This window comes from Bombina bombina, chromosome 1, assembly GCF_027579735.1.
Source record: "Bombina bombina isolate aBomBom1 chromosome 1, aBomBom1.pri, whole genome shotgun sequence".
Taxonomy (NCBI): domain Eukaryota; kingdom Metazoa; phylum Chordata; class Amphibia; order Anura; family Bombinatoridae; genus Bombina; species Bombina bombina.
The window spans coordinates 351,518,836-351,532,950 of NC_069499.1; the positions used below are offsets into that span (position 1 = coordinate 351,518,836).

At 39.1% G+C, this 14,115-nt stretch overlaps 1 protein-coding gene across 3 annotated transcripts in view; it reads right to left on the bottom strand.

Moving 5' to 3' along the window:
• The window catches only part of SPEG (striated muscle enriched protein kinase), a 649,794-nt gene that overhangs the window by 390,244 nt on the left and 245,435 nt on the right, over positions 1-14,115 (bottom strand). For all 3 annotated transcript variants that reach the window (XM_053698167.1, XM_053698169.1, XM_053698170.1), the window contains exons 3-5: positions 11,040-11,175; positions 6,041-7,440; positions 2,184-2,327 (exon numbers count right to left, since the gene is read on the bottom strand). In XM_053698167.1, coding sequence (XP_053554142.1) covers positions 2,184-2,327; positions 6,041-7,440; positions 11,040-11,175 — 1,680 coding nt within the window. The remainder of the gene's footprint in view (positions 1-2,183; positions 2,328-6,040; positions 7,441-11,039; positions 11,176-14,115) is intronic.

Here is a 14,115-nt window from a genome sequence, read left to right on the forward strand (position 1 = left end):
TCAACCAATACAAACGATTAAATTAGATGTTGAGGAACGAATTGTTCTCCTTAAAGGGATACTGAACCCAATTTTTTTCTTTCATGGTTCAGATAGAGCATGCAATTTTAAGCAAATTTACTACTTTTATCAATTTTTCTTCATTCTCTTGGTATCTTTATTTGAATAACCAGTAATGTAAGCTTACGAGCCGGCCCATCTTTGGTTCAGCAACTGAGTAGAGGTTGCTGATTGGTGGCTAAATGCAGTCATCAATCAATGAGTGCTATCCAGGGTGCTAAACCAAAACTGGGCCGGCTCGTAAGCTTACATTCCTGCTTTTTCAAATAAAGATACAAAGAGAACGAAAATAAATTGATAATAGGAGTAAATTAGAAAGTTGCTTAAAATTGCATGCTCTATCTGAATCATGAATGTGGGTTCAGTATCCTTTTAAGTAGAAGGCTGGTTTATGCATCAGTATTTTTGAGTTCAGTCGATCGTAACGATAGAGGAATATTGTTCACTTTTTTGTCCCTGTGAGGCTTCCGTAAATCCTTGCGTTATTGAGGATTCTATTGGGTCTCGCTGAGGGATTTTGTCTTTGAAACACTTAGCGGGTTTTCTAGATGCCGGTATAGAACGGTTGAACTGGCGATCCTAATAATGATCCCAATAACGGAATATCTGAACCGCCTAACACAACAGATATCCTATCCGGTCTGGAATCAGGAGATGAGTTTTGCACATTACACCGCTAGGACTGTTCTTGATGAGCTGTTTTTTATCTGCTATTTTGTGAGTAGCTACATTAACGTGTGGGGCTTCTAATAACATTTGTACCACTGCACTTGAATCGGGTTTGCGCTTTTCTCTTTTTGTGCTTTCAGATTTATCTTTGGGGTTGTATAAAGTTACCCTTTTTGGAAGAGCAGCACCCTTACCGATCTGGAGCACCCACAATCATTTGAGTGGTGGACCTACCTCTGATAATTATTTGTGAATCTCATCTCCAGTGGGGTAATATCTGTCCCTTGTGGTACATTGTCTGGACTTGGACTTAGTTGCTTATTTTGTTTTTTTATATACTACATTGTGCTTTTATTTATTTTATTTGTGGAGATGTGCATTCAGCAGTTTCGGAGCTGAATATCCTCTTCTACAGCTGAAACACAATAAGATCTGTGCAAATCCAGATCTTAGTGTGTTTTACTTGCACATGAGGATATTAATTTAATTTAAAATAAAGTTTTTTATTGAAATAAATGTTTTAAGAATGATTTAAAGGGATATGGTATATGACAAGGTATTGGACTAGAAAGGGCTCACATTGTATATGCATGTGTGTGTATTTATATGTGTGTAGATACTTGTGTGTATGTATATACTTATGTATATGTATTAATCTATGAGTGATGTTCTTTTATCAAATTGTGGAGTAATTCTAAATTTAATTTTTCATGGGGCAAGTATAGTGATATTTAAAAAATGGTTAAGCATTGAAATACTTTATTCTTCCCTACTTGTAGAAAAAAACTGACTTAACATTCTTTACATTTTATTTTAAAAGACAACTTTAATATAATTAATTTAAAGGCTTAGTGCCGATAACCTACATGAGTTTTTCAGTGCGCCCTATTGAAGTCTAAAATGTGAGGGTATTGCAACTACACCATCCAACATCCAGATGTTAGTGCATCCTAGGCTTTTGCTTGAGATCTAGTATATTACTTTGAAATAGTAATATGAGCGCAAAAATAACATAATTATTGATTTAACTTGAGCAGTGTTAGTGTACAATAGCGCTAATATGTTTTGCTCCTCTTAAGCGCATAATTGGTAATATATACTGTGCATATAGTTTAAAATGACTTTAATGTCCCCTTTAGTATAATTTCTTTAAAATATAAAAGCAATACATTGTCAATTTATTAATTAAAAAAGCAAAAAATATCTGCACCTCTGTTTCAAATAGACCTACATCTAATAAAACTGTTTAATACTATGCCTACAACAGATTGCATTATATCAATGCTCTCAAGTCATGGGAGAACAATAAAGCTTTGACAGCGCTCAGAGGGCGCTCAGCTTTTTTGGAGATGGATGATTATTTATTAGCTATTTCACTTTACAGATAAAAAGCGCTTAGTGCTGCAGATGCAGAATTGCTGAAACAAGATGCATTAAGGGCATCAAGATCTCACCTTCTGGAACTGGATTTGCAGATATGATGCATTTTAGCAAAACCTCAGAGCCAGCAGTTACTAGGGCACTCTGAAGGGGGATTTCAAACACCGGAGCTTCTAGAGGATCCTCTCCCGCTGATACGTAGGAATCATCTGATGACTCTGAGACAGCCGAGAAATAGGTGGGAGGGAAACATAGATAGCAGTGAAAGAGAGGAAGCAATATATTATAGGAAAACAATTTGAAAATGTGTAATACATAACGTGATGCATCAGAAAAGAGAAAAATATAAATTTACAAAGACTTTAGCGGAAGCAAAGAACAATATAAATGAATAAGAACAGAACTCATACTCATATGCTAAATCATATGAAACTGATGCAGTATAACTGTAAAAAGCTGACAGGAAAATATCACCTGAGCATCTCTATGTAAAAAAAGGAAGATATTTTACCTCACAATTTCCTCAGCTCAGCAGAGTAAATTCTGTGTAAAAAGTTATACTCAGCTGTTGCTCAGCTGCAGGTAAAAAAAAAATGTAGAAATGAACAGCAGCCAATCAGCATCAGTGGTGCTGAGGTCATGAACACTTTTACTGTGATCTCATGAGATTTGACTTAACTCTCATGAGATTTCATTGTAAACTTCCTTACACTGAATAGGGAAATAACATGAGAGTGCACAAGGCTCAATGCTTCGTCTGTCCCGGGACAGATATACTGATATGCTGCTTAGAAGTCCTTTACAATGGGATGTGGCTACTGAGGAACTTTTGAGGTAAAATATCTTTCTTTTTTACATAGAGATGTTCAGGTGATATTTTCTAGTCAGGTTTTTACAGTTATGCTGCATCACTTTCAAGTGTTTAAACATTTGGGTATTATAGCCAGGCTTTAAACAGGCTTCTAATGCAGATTTTATAGGTTTTAATTTGCCAGATTGTGATATTTTTTAATTACTGTGCCCAGATATCTAAGTGCTTAAATCCTACAAAGGGGTTAAACACATAGGTAAAGTTCCAAGCAGAAAATCAAGTCGGTGATTGTGGCTTTTAATATTAGTTTAACACCTTTCCAAGGGTTTAACACATAGTTAAAGTGACAGATCACTCAAAAAACATTTTCTAATTTACATCCACTGCCAAAATGTATGCAATGATTTTATATGAACTCTGAGGCACTAGCTACTACTAAGCATGTGTAAGAGTTTACAGTATGTATGTATGTGCAGTTAGTGATTGGCTGATGGCTGTCACATGATACAATGGACAGGGAAAATTAAAGCAACTTTGAAATTTGTCTGAATATATCTACTGTTTATTTATTATTTGAAATTCAGCCTTATGCAATTCTAATCTAATGGTAATTTAAATAGTGTTAGTAATGGAAAATCTAAGATTTTAATATAAGATTTCAATGTTAGATGGCTAACTTCCTAACATGTGGGAGCTACAATATCTTAGAGGCCTTAAAGGGACAGACAAGTCAAAATTAAATTTTCTTGATTTAGATAGGGCATGCAATTTTAAACAACTTTGCAATTTACCTTTATCATCAAATTTGCGTTGTTCTCTTGGTATTCTTTTTTAAAAGCTTAACCTAGGTAGGTTCATAAGAATTGTAGATTTCTATAGGTTTCTAAGCCGCTGAAGGCCGCCTCTTATCTATTGCATTTTGACAGTTTTTAACAGTTAGACAGTGCTAGGTCATGTGTGTCATATAGGTAACATTGGGCTCACTTTTGCTGAGTTATTTATGAGTCAGCACTGATTGGCTAAAATGCATGTATGTCAAAAGAACTGAGATAAGGGGCAGTCTGCAGAGACTTAGATACAAGGTAATCAAAGAGGTAAAAAGTGTATTAATACAACAGTGTTGGTTATGCAAAATTGGAGAATGGGTAATAAAGGGATTTTAGGTAAGGTTGCAAGGTATATTTTGTCTGCTCTTCAGAGGGCTCTTGAGGGCAACCCTGTTTGACCATCCAACAGAAGTTCTCAAAGAACAAATTTTAGTTCCACTGAGGCTACAAAAACTATGGTACACATTCTTAGTTCTGCTTTTTTCCCTTAACCCTTTGCGCCATTTGGACGTAGGTGCTCAGTACTTTGCCCAGTGTACTGTGTTGATGTAATACCTACATTCAACACAGAGACTCATGCTGTGGTTCCCGCTGTCAGCTTAGACAGTGGAGACTGCAACTAAGGGCAGAAGGCATTTGTCTTCATATGGTAAGGGAGCCAATCATTGTTGGTGTTGAGTGAGAGTGGTGGGAGTGAAGGAGGGAAGCAGGTGGATTGGCCTTGCAAAGATGGGGGGAGGGATTGGTGGGGATCCATATACTATGGAAAACATCTGAGGTCAAGGAAAGGAAGGGATGGGGCTCTACACTATGGCACAAAATCATCTGGAGGGGGTAGGGGGGGGCCCTGCGATACAGAAAAAGGGATCTTTGAGGGGGAGCGGAGGCCTCTCTCCATCCAATGTACCAGACGCAAGTGGGAGAGTACAGACCTGTGCACCTCTTCTTCCCTCACTGCACTGCTGCTCTTGCAAGGTGAGATAACGAGATTGCAGGACATAGTGGAAGAGATCTCAATTAAACTACTGCCATTGCTGTAGCTGCTATGACTCTTTAATTTGACAATGGAATGATTGTAATTGCAGTTATCAGGCAATGTCTTTGTGCCCAAAGCATTTAGCATCTTCCTGCACTTTAACGAGCAGTCTGTGTAGGCAGGGCTGGGAGCCATTGCTTCTGGTCTGCATGGAGGGGGGGGGGGGGGGTTGGGAGCAGCAAAAATGTACCTTACAAGCTAACTAATTAACCCCTTCACTGCCAGGAATTTTGGATGCTTGGTTGTGCAACTGCAGTTAGCGGCCAAAAACTAACTTCAAAGCCATGCATGTCTGCTGTTTCAGAAAAGATTTTACAACCATTTGTACGACTGCAGTAGTTGTGAGTAAATAATTTCAGTAAGAAACCCAAAGTTTGCAAAAAAGTTAACAATTATTTTTATATAGGATACTAACACCAAATATAACAAAATGGGCCTAGATCAATACCTTGGGTTGTTTGCTAAAAATAAATTGAGTGATAGCAAAAATACTAAATATTCTCAGGTACTTTGGGCAAATTTTGCTCTGATATTCCCAGTAGCAAAGGGGTTAAATGGACTGTGAATTGGTCATACTTGCCTTAAAGTTACAAAAGAGGGGAAACACGGGAGGCGTTAAAAGAAGCTTCAATTCATGAGAGATTGTGTCATGCTTTATCATACAATATTTGTATTCATAAATTAAAGTGAATTATTGCACTAAAACTTTTTCAACTTGCACTAAGTCAGTTCCATTACTACATCCCTGCCATACATCTTAATATTAAAAATGCTTATCCTACTTATTACGCACAATGGGGCCGATTTATCAAGCTCCATATGGAGCTTGATGCCCCCTGAAGGCTCGCCGGAAACAAAAGTTATGAAGCAGTGGTCTAAAGACCGCTGCTCAATAACTTGTCCACCTGCTCTGAGGCCGCGGACAGAAATCAACCCGATCAAATATGATCTGGTTGATTGACACCCCGTACTAGCGGCCAATTGGCCGTAATCTGCAGGGGGCAACATTGCACAAGCAGTTCTGGTGAACTGCTTGTGTAATGATAAATGTCAACAGCGTATGCTGTCGGCATATATCGATGTGCAGCGGACATGATACGCTACATTGTATCATGTCTGCTTGCACTTACATAAATAGGCTCCATAGTATTAATAAATGCAAAACATTCCCATTGCTGTTTGGTGTTTACTCTCACTAGTAATATTTTATATTGCATTGCACACTTTTAGAAATGTACTTGACCTGACTCAACATACCTAGTTCCGGTGACAAAGGCCTGTTTCTTCGACTCTTTCCTTTGCTTTTGCTGTTTTTGCTGCTTTTCCCGCTGGTGTGTGTGTCGCTGTGCTTTTTATTTTGTCCCCCACCCTTCCCCTGTGGTGCTTGGTTGCTATCATTGGTTCCATGAGGGAAAGCCCATGGAAGGTATCTCACATCTCCACTCACAGTTTCTCTCTCACGGACTATCCCTCTGTGTGCTATTTCCAAGGCAGGTGGTGCCTGTGTGCTGGTAGGTGGAGGCTCAGGGACTCTCTTTACCATGGAGTCCGGGACACTCTCTTTTTGAGGTTGTACTTTAGGGATCACAGGCATGGGGGTATGGATTTTTTCAGTAGGGTGCTGTTTGGATATGTGAACTTCTTGTTTCTTTAGTATATCTTGGTGAATTGCTGAACCATTTGAAGTTTTGATTGGCAATGGAGTCTGTTGACTTGTAACACCCTGGGGTTCCTTGTTATCTGATATTTGATTGACTGTGGCAAAGCTTCTCATAAGTGGCTTTCGGACAGTAGGTGGCTGTTTTTCCTCAATTTCAGGAGTCTTAATGGCTGTTGGCACTTGGGTTGGTACAGGATCCTTAAAAGCAGGCTGGGAAGCTAATGATATCCTTGGGGACGGAGACCTACGAGATAAATCTTGTGATGAACGGATGAGTTGCTGCTGGGAAACAGTCCTCTTGATGCGACATAATTCCTGAGAGAAGCGGGTCTCAATATCACTCAGTCGTCCAGAGAAAGCTCCCCTATCATCTAATGAGGCTGTCTTGTGTCTTAATGAAGGAATCCTCAATGTAATTCCTCCCACCTCTGATCTTACACCATCCCTCAGGTCATCAATTAAGTCCTCGCTAGAGGATTCAAGACCACTAGCTAGACCTTCAGGCCCAGTATGATCAAAAGATCGAGTCTTACGGATTGGTAACCAGGACTGTACAGGGAAGGGGCTATCTGTCTGATCTAGACTTTTTCTCCTTTCTTCCAGACAACGTAGCTTTTCAAATATCTTTGAACCAGAGCGAACTAACTTAGGTGATGCTCGGTGGATGGATACTCGTCCTGATGTTTCACTTATTGGGGTCACAGGCCGAGAATCCTGACCACTCACCTGTGAGCCAGCAGATGATTTTGGCCTCTTTACCTTCTCCTCAAATTCCTCAGTTACTGTGTCCTGGTACTGAGGAGGCATCAGTGTTTTCCTCCGAGGAGTAAGTGGAGTTGAGGGGCCACGTCCTCCAGAAGAGACTGAAGCTGGACGCTGGCCAAGGCGTGGAGAGGGAGGGGGAAGAACAGGTGGCCTCGGATTCCCAAGAGAATGAGGTGAGTCTGAGATGGCCCCATTGATGCTTCCTCTCCGCAGTCCACCTTCTGGCAAAAAGCTACAAACATAGCAGAAAGTTAGTACAGTTATTACCAAATATGACTGAATACTGGAATGTAGGATAACATAAATCATGTAAATGTGTATGGTAACATATTTGAATTGTATTTAATAATGAAATAAATGTGATAATACAATACTACAATATAAAAAGGTGAACCATGAAATGAAAGTTCATATGTAAGGATATGTTCATTCCCTCTGGGGTTTTTCAGACCTCTGTGTACCTCTGTGTGCTCTCAAAGAAAAGGAAACAAAATATGCAACATAGTGTAACTCTGTAACCACTTAGAGGAGAACTGATTCGCTTGTTAACGAGTGATTACTCACATTTGTTGGAGCTATAAACCAAGCTCAGGGAAATGCGCACTTCCACTTTATACTGGTGGGAAAACAGTTACTCTCACGCAGATATATTAAAAACAAATATTTATTAAAATATATAAAAGGCGTCACAAATGCACCATAAGTGTGGGAGTGCGCATTTCCCTGAGCTTGGTTTATAGCTCCAACAAATGTGAGTAATCACTCGTTAACAAGCGAATCAGTTCTCCTTTAAGTGGTTACAGAGTTACACTATGTTGCATATTTTGTTTCGTTTTCTTTGAGAGCACACGGAGGAACACAGAGGTCTTAAAAAACACAGAGGGAACGAACATATCCTTACATATGAACTTTCATTTTATGGTTCACCTTTTTATATTGTAGTATTGTATTATCACATTTATTTCACTTCTATATGTTTTTGTGATATTTTGGTATATATATTGTGTATTTAATAATGAACTTAATTTTTTTTATGCTTTATAAATGGTGTTTAAATATTTTCTGCTTTTGAGAATGATAACATAAATGGGGAACAGGTTGTGGATAAGAAGTACAGTTATTTTGTTCCATAAAATTAAGGATCTATGTTTTTTGGGGGTCAAATAGAGTAATTTGTCCTGATTATTAAGAGAGACGGGTCTGCAGGGGAAATACCAAAGGGTTGACAGCTGATCACCCCTGCTCAAATGTAATGTTGTTATTGTTTGTAAAGAATTAATGGTGTTATTTGGGTATTTTGTAACTACCAGGAAAAATTAACTAAAAACCCTTGCCATGTTTTCCATCTTTACCAGTTCCTATGCTATCCTCTGTGGCATATACTTTAAAGTATGTAGAGAGTTGAGTGAGTTTTAATGAATCAGCGGCATACAAAAGATAGAAAATGATAAAGTTTGGTAGGCTGGCTAAGGTTATTAGTAAATTATGCCCCATGAATAGATATTAGATAACCATATCTAGTGCAAACATATTTGCAGTAAAACATTTTTTAATATATTAGCCATGTGTATTAATGGATACTTTTTTGTGTTTAGGAACAAAACTGTCTTATGTTAAGAATATGATATATGAATATACTTCTTATTTGCATATACTGTGTATAGTGAGACAATAAGAATGTGTGAACTGAATTCTAGAGATGGTACATATGCCAGTATTCAGTGCCAGCAAGAAGGAGGTCACTTTTACTGTATTGGGGCTAACTGGTATTCAAATCAATTTCAGTTACTACCTGTGTTGGATCAGATTCCCTCATACATCACACATGGCGAACAGCAGCAACAAAAAGGAAAATTAAAAAAAAAAGCATAATGTATTGAGTGTTAACAAAAGTAACAACCACAATGAATGAGAGCAAAGGTAGCATGAGGGGGTCAGCCTCAAAACTCAAAATAAATAGGAGAACTGAAAACATGGAACCAGGGGTGAAGCATACATTTAAGTGACAGCTGGAGGAGACTGTGCCAAGTCAGCAATGGACCAGATACTACAGAAATTTCTACCAAGTTTATCAGCAGAGGTGCTTCTAGTGGGAGCTATGCATGCTATACATGTTAAATTATCTATTTTAAGTACACTCACCCTGAACTAATGTACAGGAAGTGCTCCAGTTTTTTACGTACATACAAGCACCTCAAGCAGACGTATAACAATGTTGTTCTTCCACTTTCATGCCTAGTATTAAGGGTAGCAAGAAGAATAAAGAGTTCGCTAATAAGACAGCATAAGCATTTTCTGCTGAGATAATAGCCTAAATGCACTTTAAGGCCAAAAGAATGTGGATACCTGACTATCACACCAATATAAGCTTGTTGGACATCTCATTCCAAAACCATGGACATTAATATGGAATCCCCCACCCCTTAACAGTTGCCACTCTTCTGGCAAGGATTTCCACAATATTTTGGAGTATGTTTGTGGGAATTTGTGGTCATTCAGACAAAAAGCATTTGTGAGCTTAGGTACTGATGCTCAATAGGATTGAAGTCACGGATCTGTGCAGGCCACTTGAGTTCCTCCACACCAATCTTGTCAAATCGTGTCTTCATGGATCTCACTTTGTGCACAGGGACACAGTCATGATGGAACAGGACAAGGCCTTCCCCAAACTGTTGCCACTAAGTTGGAAGCACCCAATTGTCTGAAATCTCTTTGTATCCTGTAGCATGAAGAGGACGCTGCAATTGAACTACAAGGCCTAGCGCAAAACCTGAAAATTATCCTTCCACCACCAAATTTTCTAGTACACTCTTTGCATTCTACTAATTTGCCACACCCAGGTTCTTCCATCAGACTGCCAGGTAGTGAAGCATCACTCTAGAGAACATGCTACAGAGTCCAGTGGTGGCATGATTTACACCATTCCACATTTTGAGGCGAGGCTTATGTACAGCTGCTTGGTCAAATAAACCCATTACATGAAACTCCCCACACAATTATTGTACATATGTTGCTTCAAGAGGCAGTTTGGTAATTTTTACTTGCATAGCAGTCCCGCTATGTGAGTTTTGTGTAGTCTACATTTTTGTTACTTGGCTGTTCTATTTTGTGGTTTCACACTTCACACTAATAGCACTTACAGTTGGGCATATATAGATGGGCAGAGATTTTACAAACTGACTTGTGGCAAAAGTGGCATCCTATGACAGCACCACCTTTAAAGTCACTGAGCTCTTCAGTACGACCCATCGTGCTGCCAACTCAATAATTAGTAGGGTTCTCCACAAACTTTTGGTCATATAGTGCATCTTTATATATGCCTAGATTTAAGAATTTTATATATATATATATATATATATATATATATATATGTATAATCTAGTAAATCAAGTACTTAATGTATAAAAATCAGCTTCTAACAATTTCTGTATTTTCTTTAAAGAATAAAATATTGGGTGTCTGAGCTGTGCAAACAATCCAAAGATTATTAGTATGTGAGATAACCGGCAACTAATTCAGCCTCCAGCTGAAAATTAAATCATTAAAAGAAATTTAAAATAATGAGGCAAACCAAAAATGCTCTGCAGGTGATCCTCTTCAGGATGCAAGGAAGATGAGGATGATGCTAGAGAGCACTCTGTTTTAATTACTTACACCCGGATAGTACAAGATCTGCCCCGATAAAGGCTGAAGGCGCTGCTATATAGGTCACTGACCCCTGACAAGCTGACCTCTGACCCCCAGACACTGCCCGGCAGTTGGTTGCTGGTTGCTGGAATGAGGGGCTCCACCCCCAGATGGCGAGAGCCTCCCCCATGTGTAATGCCTTGCCTTGCATTTCTTGCGTCTCTTTCTACTACCGTCTGCTGGCTGCCTGACCAATCTGAGAGTTCATCTGTTTGAGAAAGGCCGGTCAGTGTACTTGGAGTGGTATGCAGGGAGCTGGCCAAAAGTGTATCCGAATCACCTAAAAGGCAGAAGAGAAGACAGTTCAGTATACTGAAAGAACCATAAAACAATAATACACATGCACAGTAAAGGAACGGGATGAAGAAATGTTTTACATATCATTTACTAACTAAACCATACAAAGTGTCTTTTTCTCCACTTTCATTTCTCCTCTCCAATCTCTCTCATAAAGACATAGCTCATAAAGATACAAGTCCCAAATATAAAAAGGTCACACCTCTTTACCAAACTAGAGCATGTACACTAAGTGGAAAAAAACAGATGGTGCTGCAATGGTGTTTTTTTGTTTTATTTTGTTTTACACCTATGTTGCCACTTATATTGGAAATTTAAAATAAATTATATTTTTTTTACCAACCTGTTCCTTGGTTGGTGTATGCACTTCCCTTTAGAAAGTTGATTTCAGGTTTACTGTGCAAAGCTGTGTGCTGGATGAAAACAAGCTGGGATACTGTGAATACCCAGAAAGCTTGCCATATTGACATTCACTATATGGACCTGTGAACACTATACAGCTCTTCAGCACTTTTTATCGGCCTCCACTTCCCCAAGTCGAAAAAAATCTTTGAGTCTTAACCCCAGGACTTTCAGAGAAGAACTTGTCCAAAACACCAGAGAATTTTTAGCATTTTTGCTATCACTCAATTTAAACAGAAATAGAACCTTGTTTTTTATTTACCTGTCAAAACTATGGGGCCGATTTATCATTGTCTGTTCGACATGATACGCTGTAGCGTATCATGTCCGACAGACATCGCTGAATGCCGACAGCATACGCTGTCAGCATTTAACATTGCATAAGTAGTTCTGGTGAACTGCTTGTGCAATGCTGCCCCCTTCAGATTCGCAGCCAATCGGCCACTAGCAGGGGGTGTTAATCAACCAGATCGTATAGGATTGGGCGGATTGCAGACCGCAGCCTCAGAGGCAGCGGATCAGTTATGAAGCAGCGGTCTTAAGACCGCTGATTCCTAATTGCTGTTTTCGACGAGCCTGAAGGCTCACGCAGAAATAGGGGCATTAGGGGCCATTCGGTTCTTGATAAATCGTCTCTTTTACATCAAATATTTCATGCCAACATTTCACCGCCAAATGCAATCATATAAATAAATTGTTAACTTTTTCATAAACTTTGGGTTTCTCACTGAAATTATTTACATACTGCTTGTATTATAATCATGGCACAAATGATTGTAAAAGCTTCTCTGGGATGGATGTTCAGAAATAGCAGACATGCATAGCTTTGCCATTGCTTTTTGGTAATTAGAATGCCGCTCATTGCAGCTGCGCACCACACTTCTATTATTCGGAGCAGTGTAGGTGTTAATCAGGTAGTTTGTAAGATTAATTTTAGCTTTAGTGTAGAGATTACCCTCCCACCTGACACTTCCCACCCCCTGATCCCTAACTGAACCCTCCTAAACAGCTCTCTTCCCTCCATCACCTCCCACTGCTCACCACCATCTTAGTTACTGGCAGAAGGTCTGCCAATATTGTTTTAAAGCAATTTTGTTTTTCAATTAATCTTGTTTTATTTTATTTTTTTATTTTCTGCAGTGTAGGATCCCCCCCTTACCCTTAATCTCTCTGATCCCTCCCAAACAGCTATCTAACCCTTCCCCCTCTAATTATTGTCTACAATCTTAGGTACTGGCAGTCATTTTTTATAATTTTTTAAAAGTGTTTTTTTAGTGTAGTGGTCCCCCACCTCCCCCCTCCAGGGATTGTTGGCTAGGGATACTGCCACCCCCTCCCGCACCCCACATTTTTCTTTAACGTAGCTCCCCATCCCTCCCTCTCACTTTATTTTCCCCAATGTAGGGCCCTCGCACTCTCACTTCCTCCCTCCTCCTCCCCCCCTCTGCTGTTGGACCATCCACCCACCTCCCAGATTCCCTGCCACACCTCCCGCCAGCACCAGCAGATGATCTTTACAGACGATGACACACACAGTGTCACTGTCTGTAACGATCTGGCATCTGCTTTCATATGGAACCGGAGCACCAATCGCGCTCTGGTTCCATAATGCGGGCTCAGGAACTCCAGCCGTCAGCTGTAACTTAACAGTGAGACTGCTGGAGCTTCCTACAGCTCCGATGTATATATACGTTGTGCGGTACGATAAGCAAAATACCGCACAAAGTATATATACGTTGCATTGGGTTGAGTGGTTAAAGGGGCATGAAACCCAACATTTTTTTTCCTTGTTCAAATATATCATTCCAATTTATTTTTATTATCAAATTTTCTTCCTTCACATGTTATTCTTTGTTGAAAAGATATCTAGATAGGTAGCGTGCACATGTTTGTAGCACTGCATGAAAGGAAATGGTGCTGCCATCTAGTGCTCTTGCTAAAAATATTGTGTATAATAATAATAATGTATAATATTGTGTCAAAACTGCTGCATACATGTGCACGCTCCTAAGCATATTTTCCTACTTTTCAACTAAGGATAACAAGAAAACGAAGTACAATTTATAATAGAAGTAAATTGGAAAGTTGTTTAAAATGGTATGCTCTATCTGAATCACACAAAAAAAAAAATGGGTTTTATATCCCTTTAACCATGAAGGGGTTTCTATCACTTTCACAGAGACTGAGACACCCTTTTATCTGTTTATGTGTTTCACATCCTTGTATAATGTTATATTACAGTATTTAGCTGCAGAATACAATATGCCCACCCATAGTAAAGCATTTGACTATGACCCAAATGACTTCTCTGCCTGCAGGTTGCCCATCTATATAGCCCCTCTATTTTCCACTACTAGTTTGTGCTGTAATTAGGAACAAGTCTCTTCCTGAGAACAATAAAAAAATGATGCCCACAAAAAGTTTAATTAGTTCAATGGAAACCATTTTTAGGTGTTGCTTTGTGTAGAACTGTGATATTGTTATTCAGACCTACAGCTCAAACTGTTTTCAGACACATTTG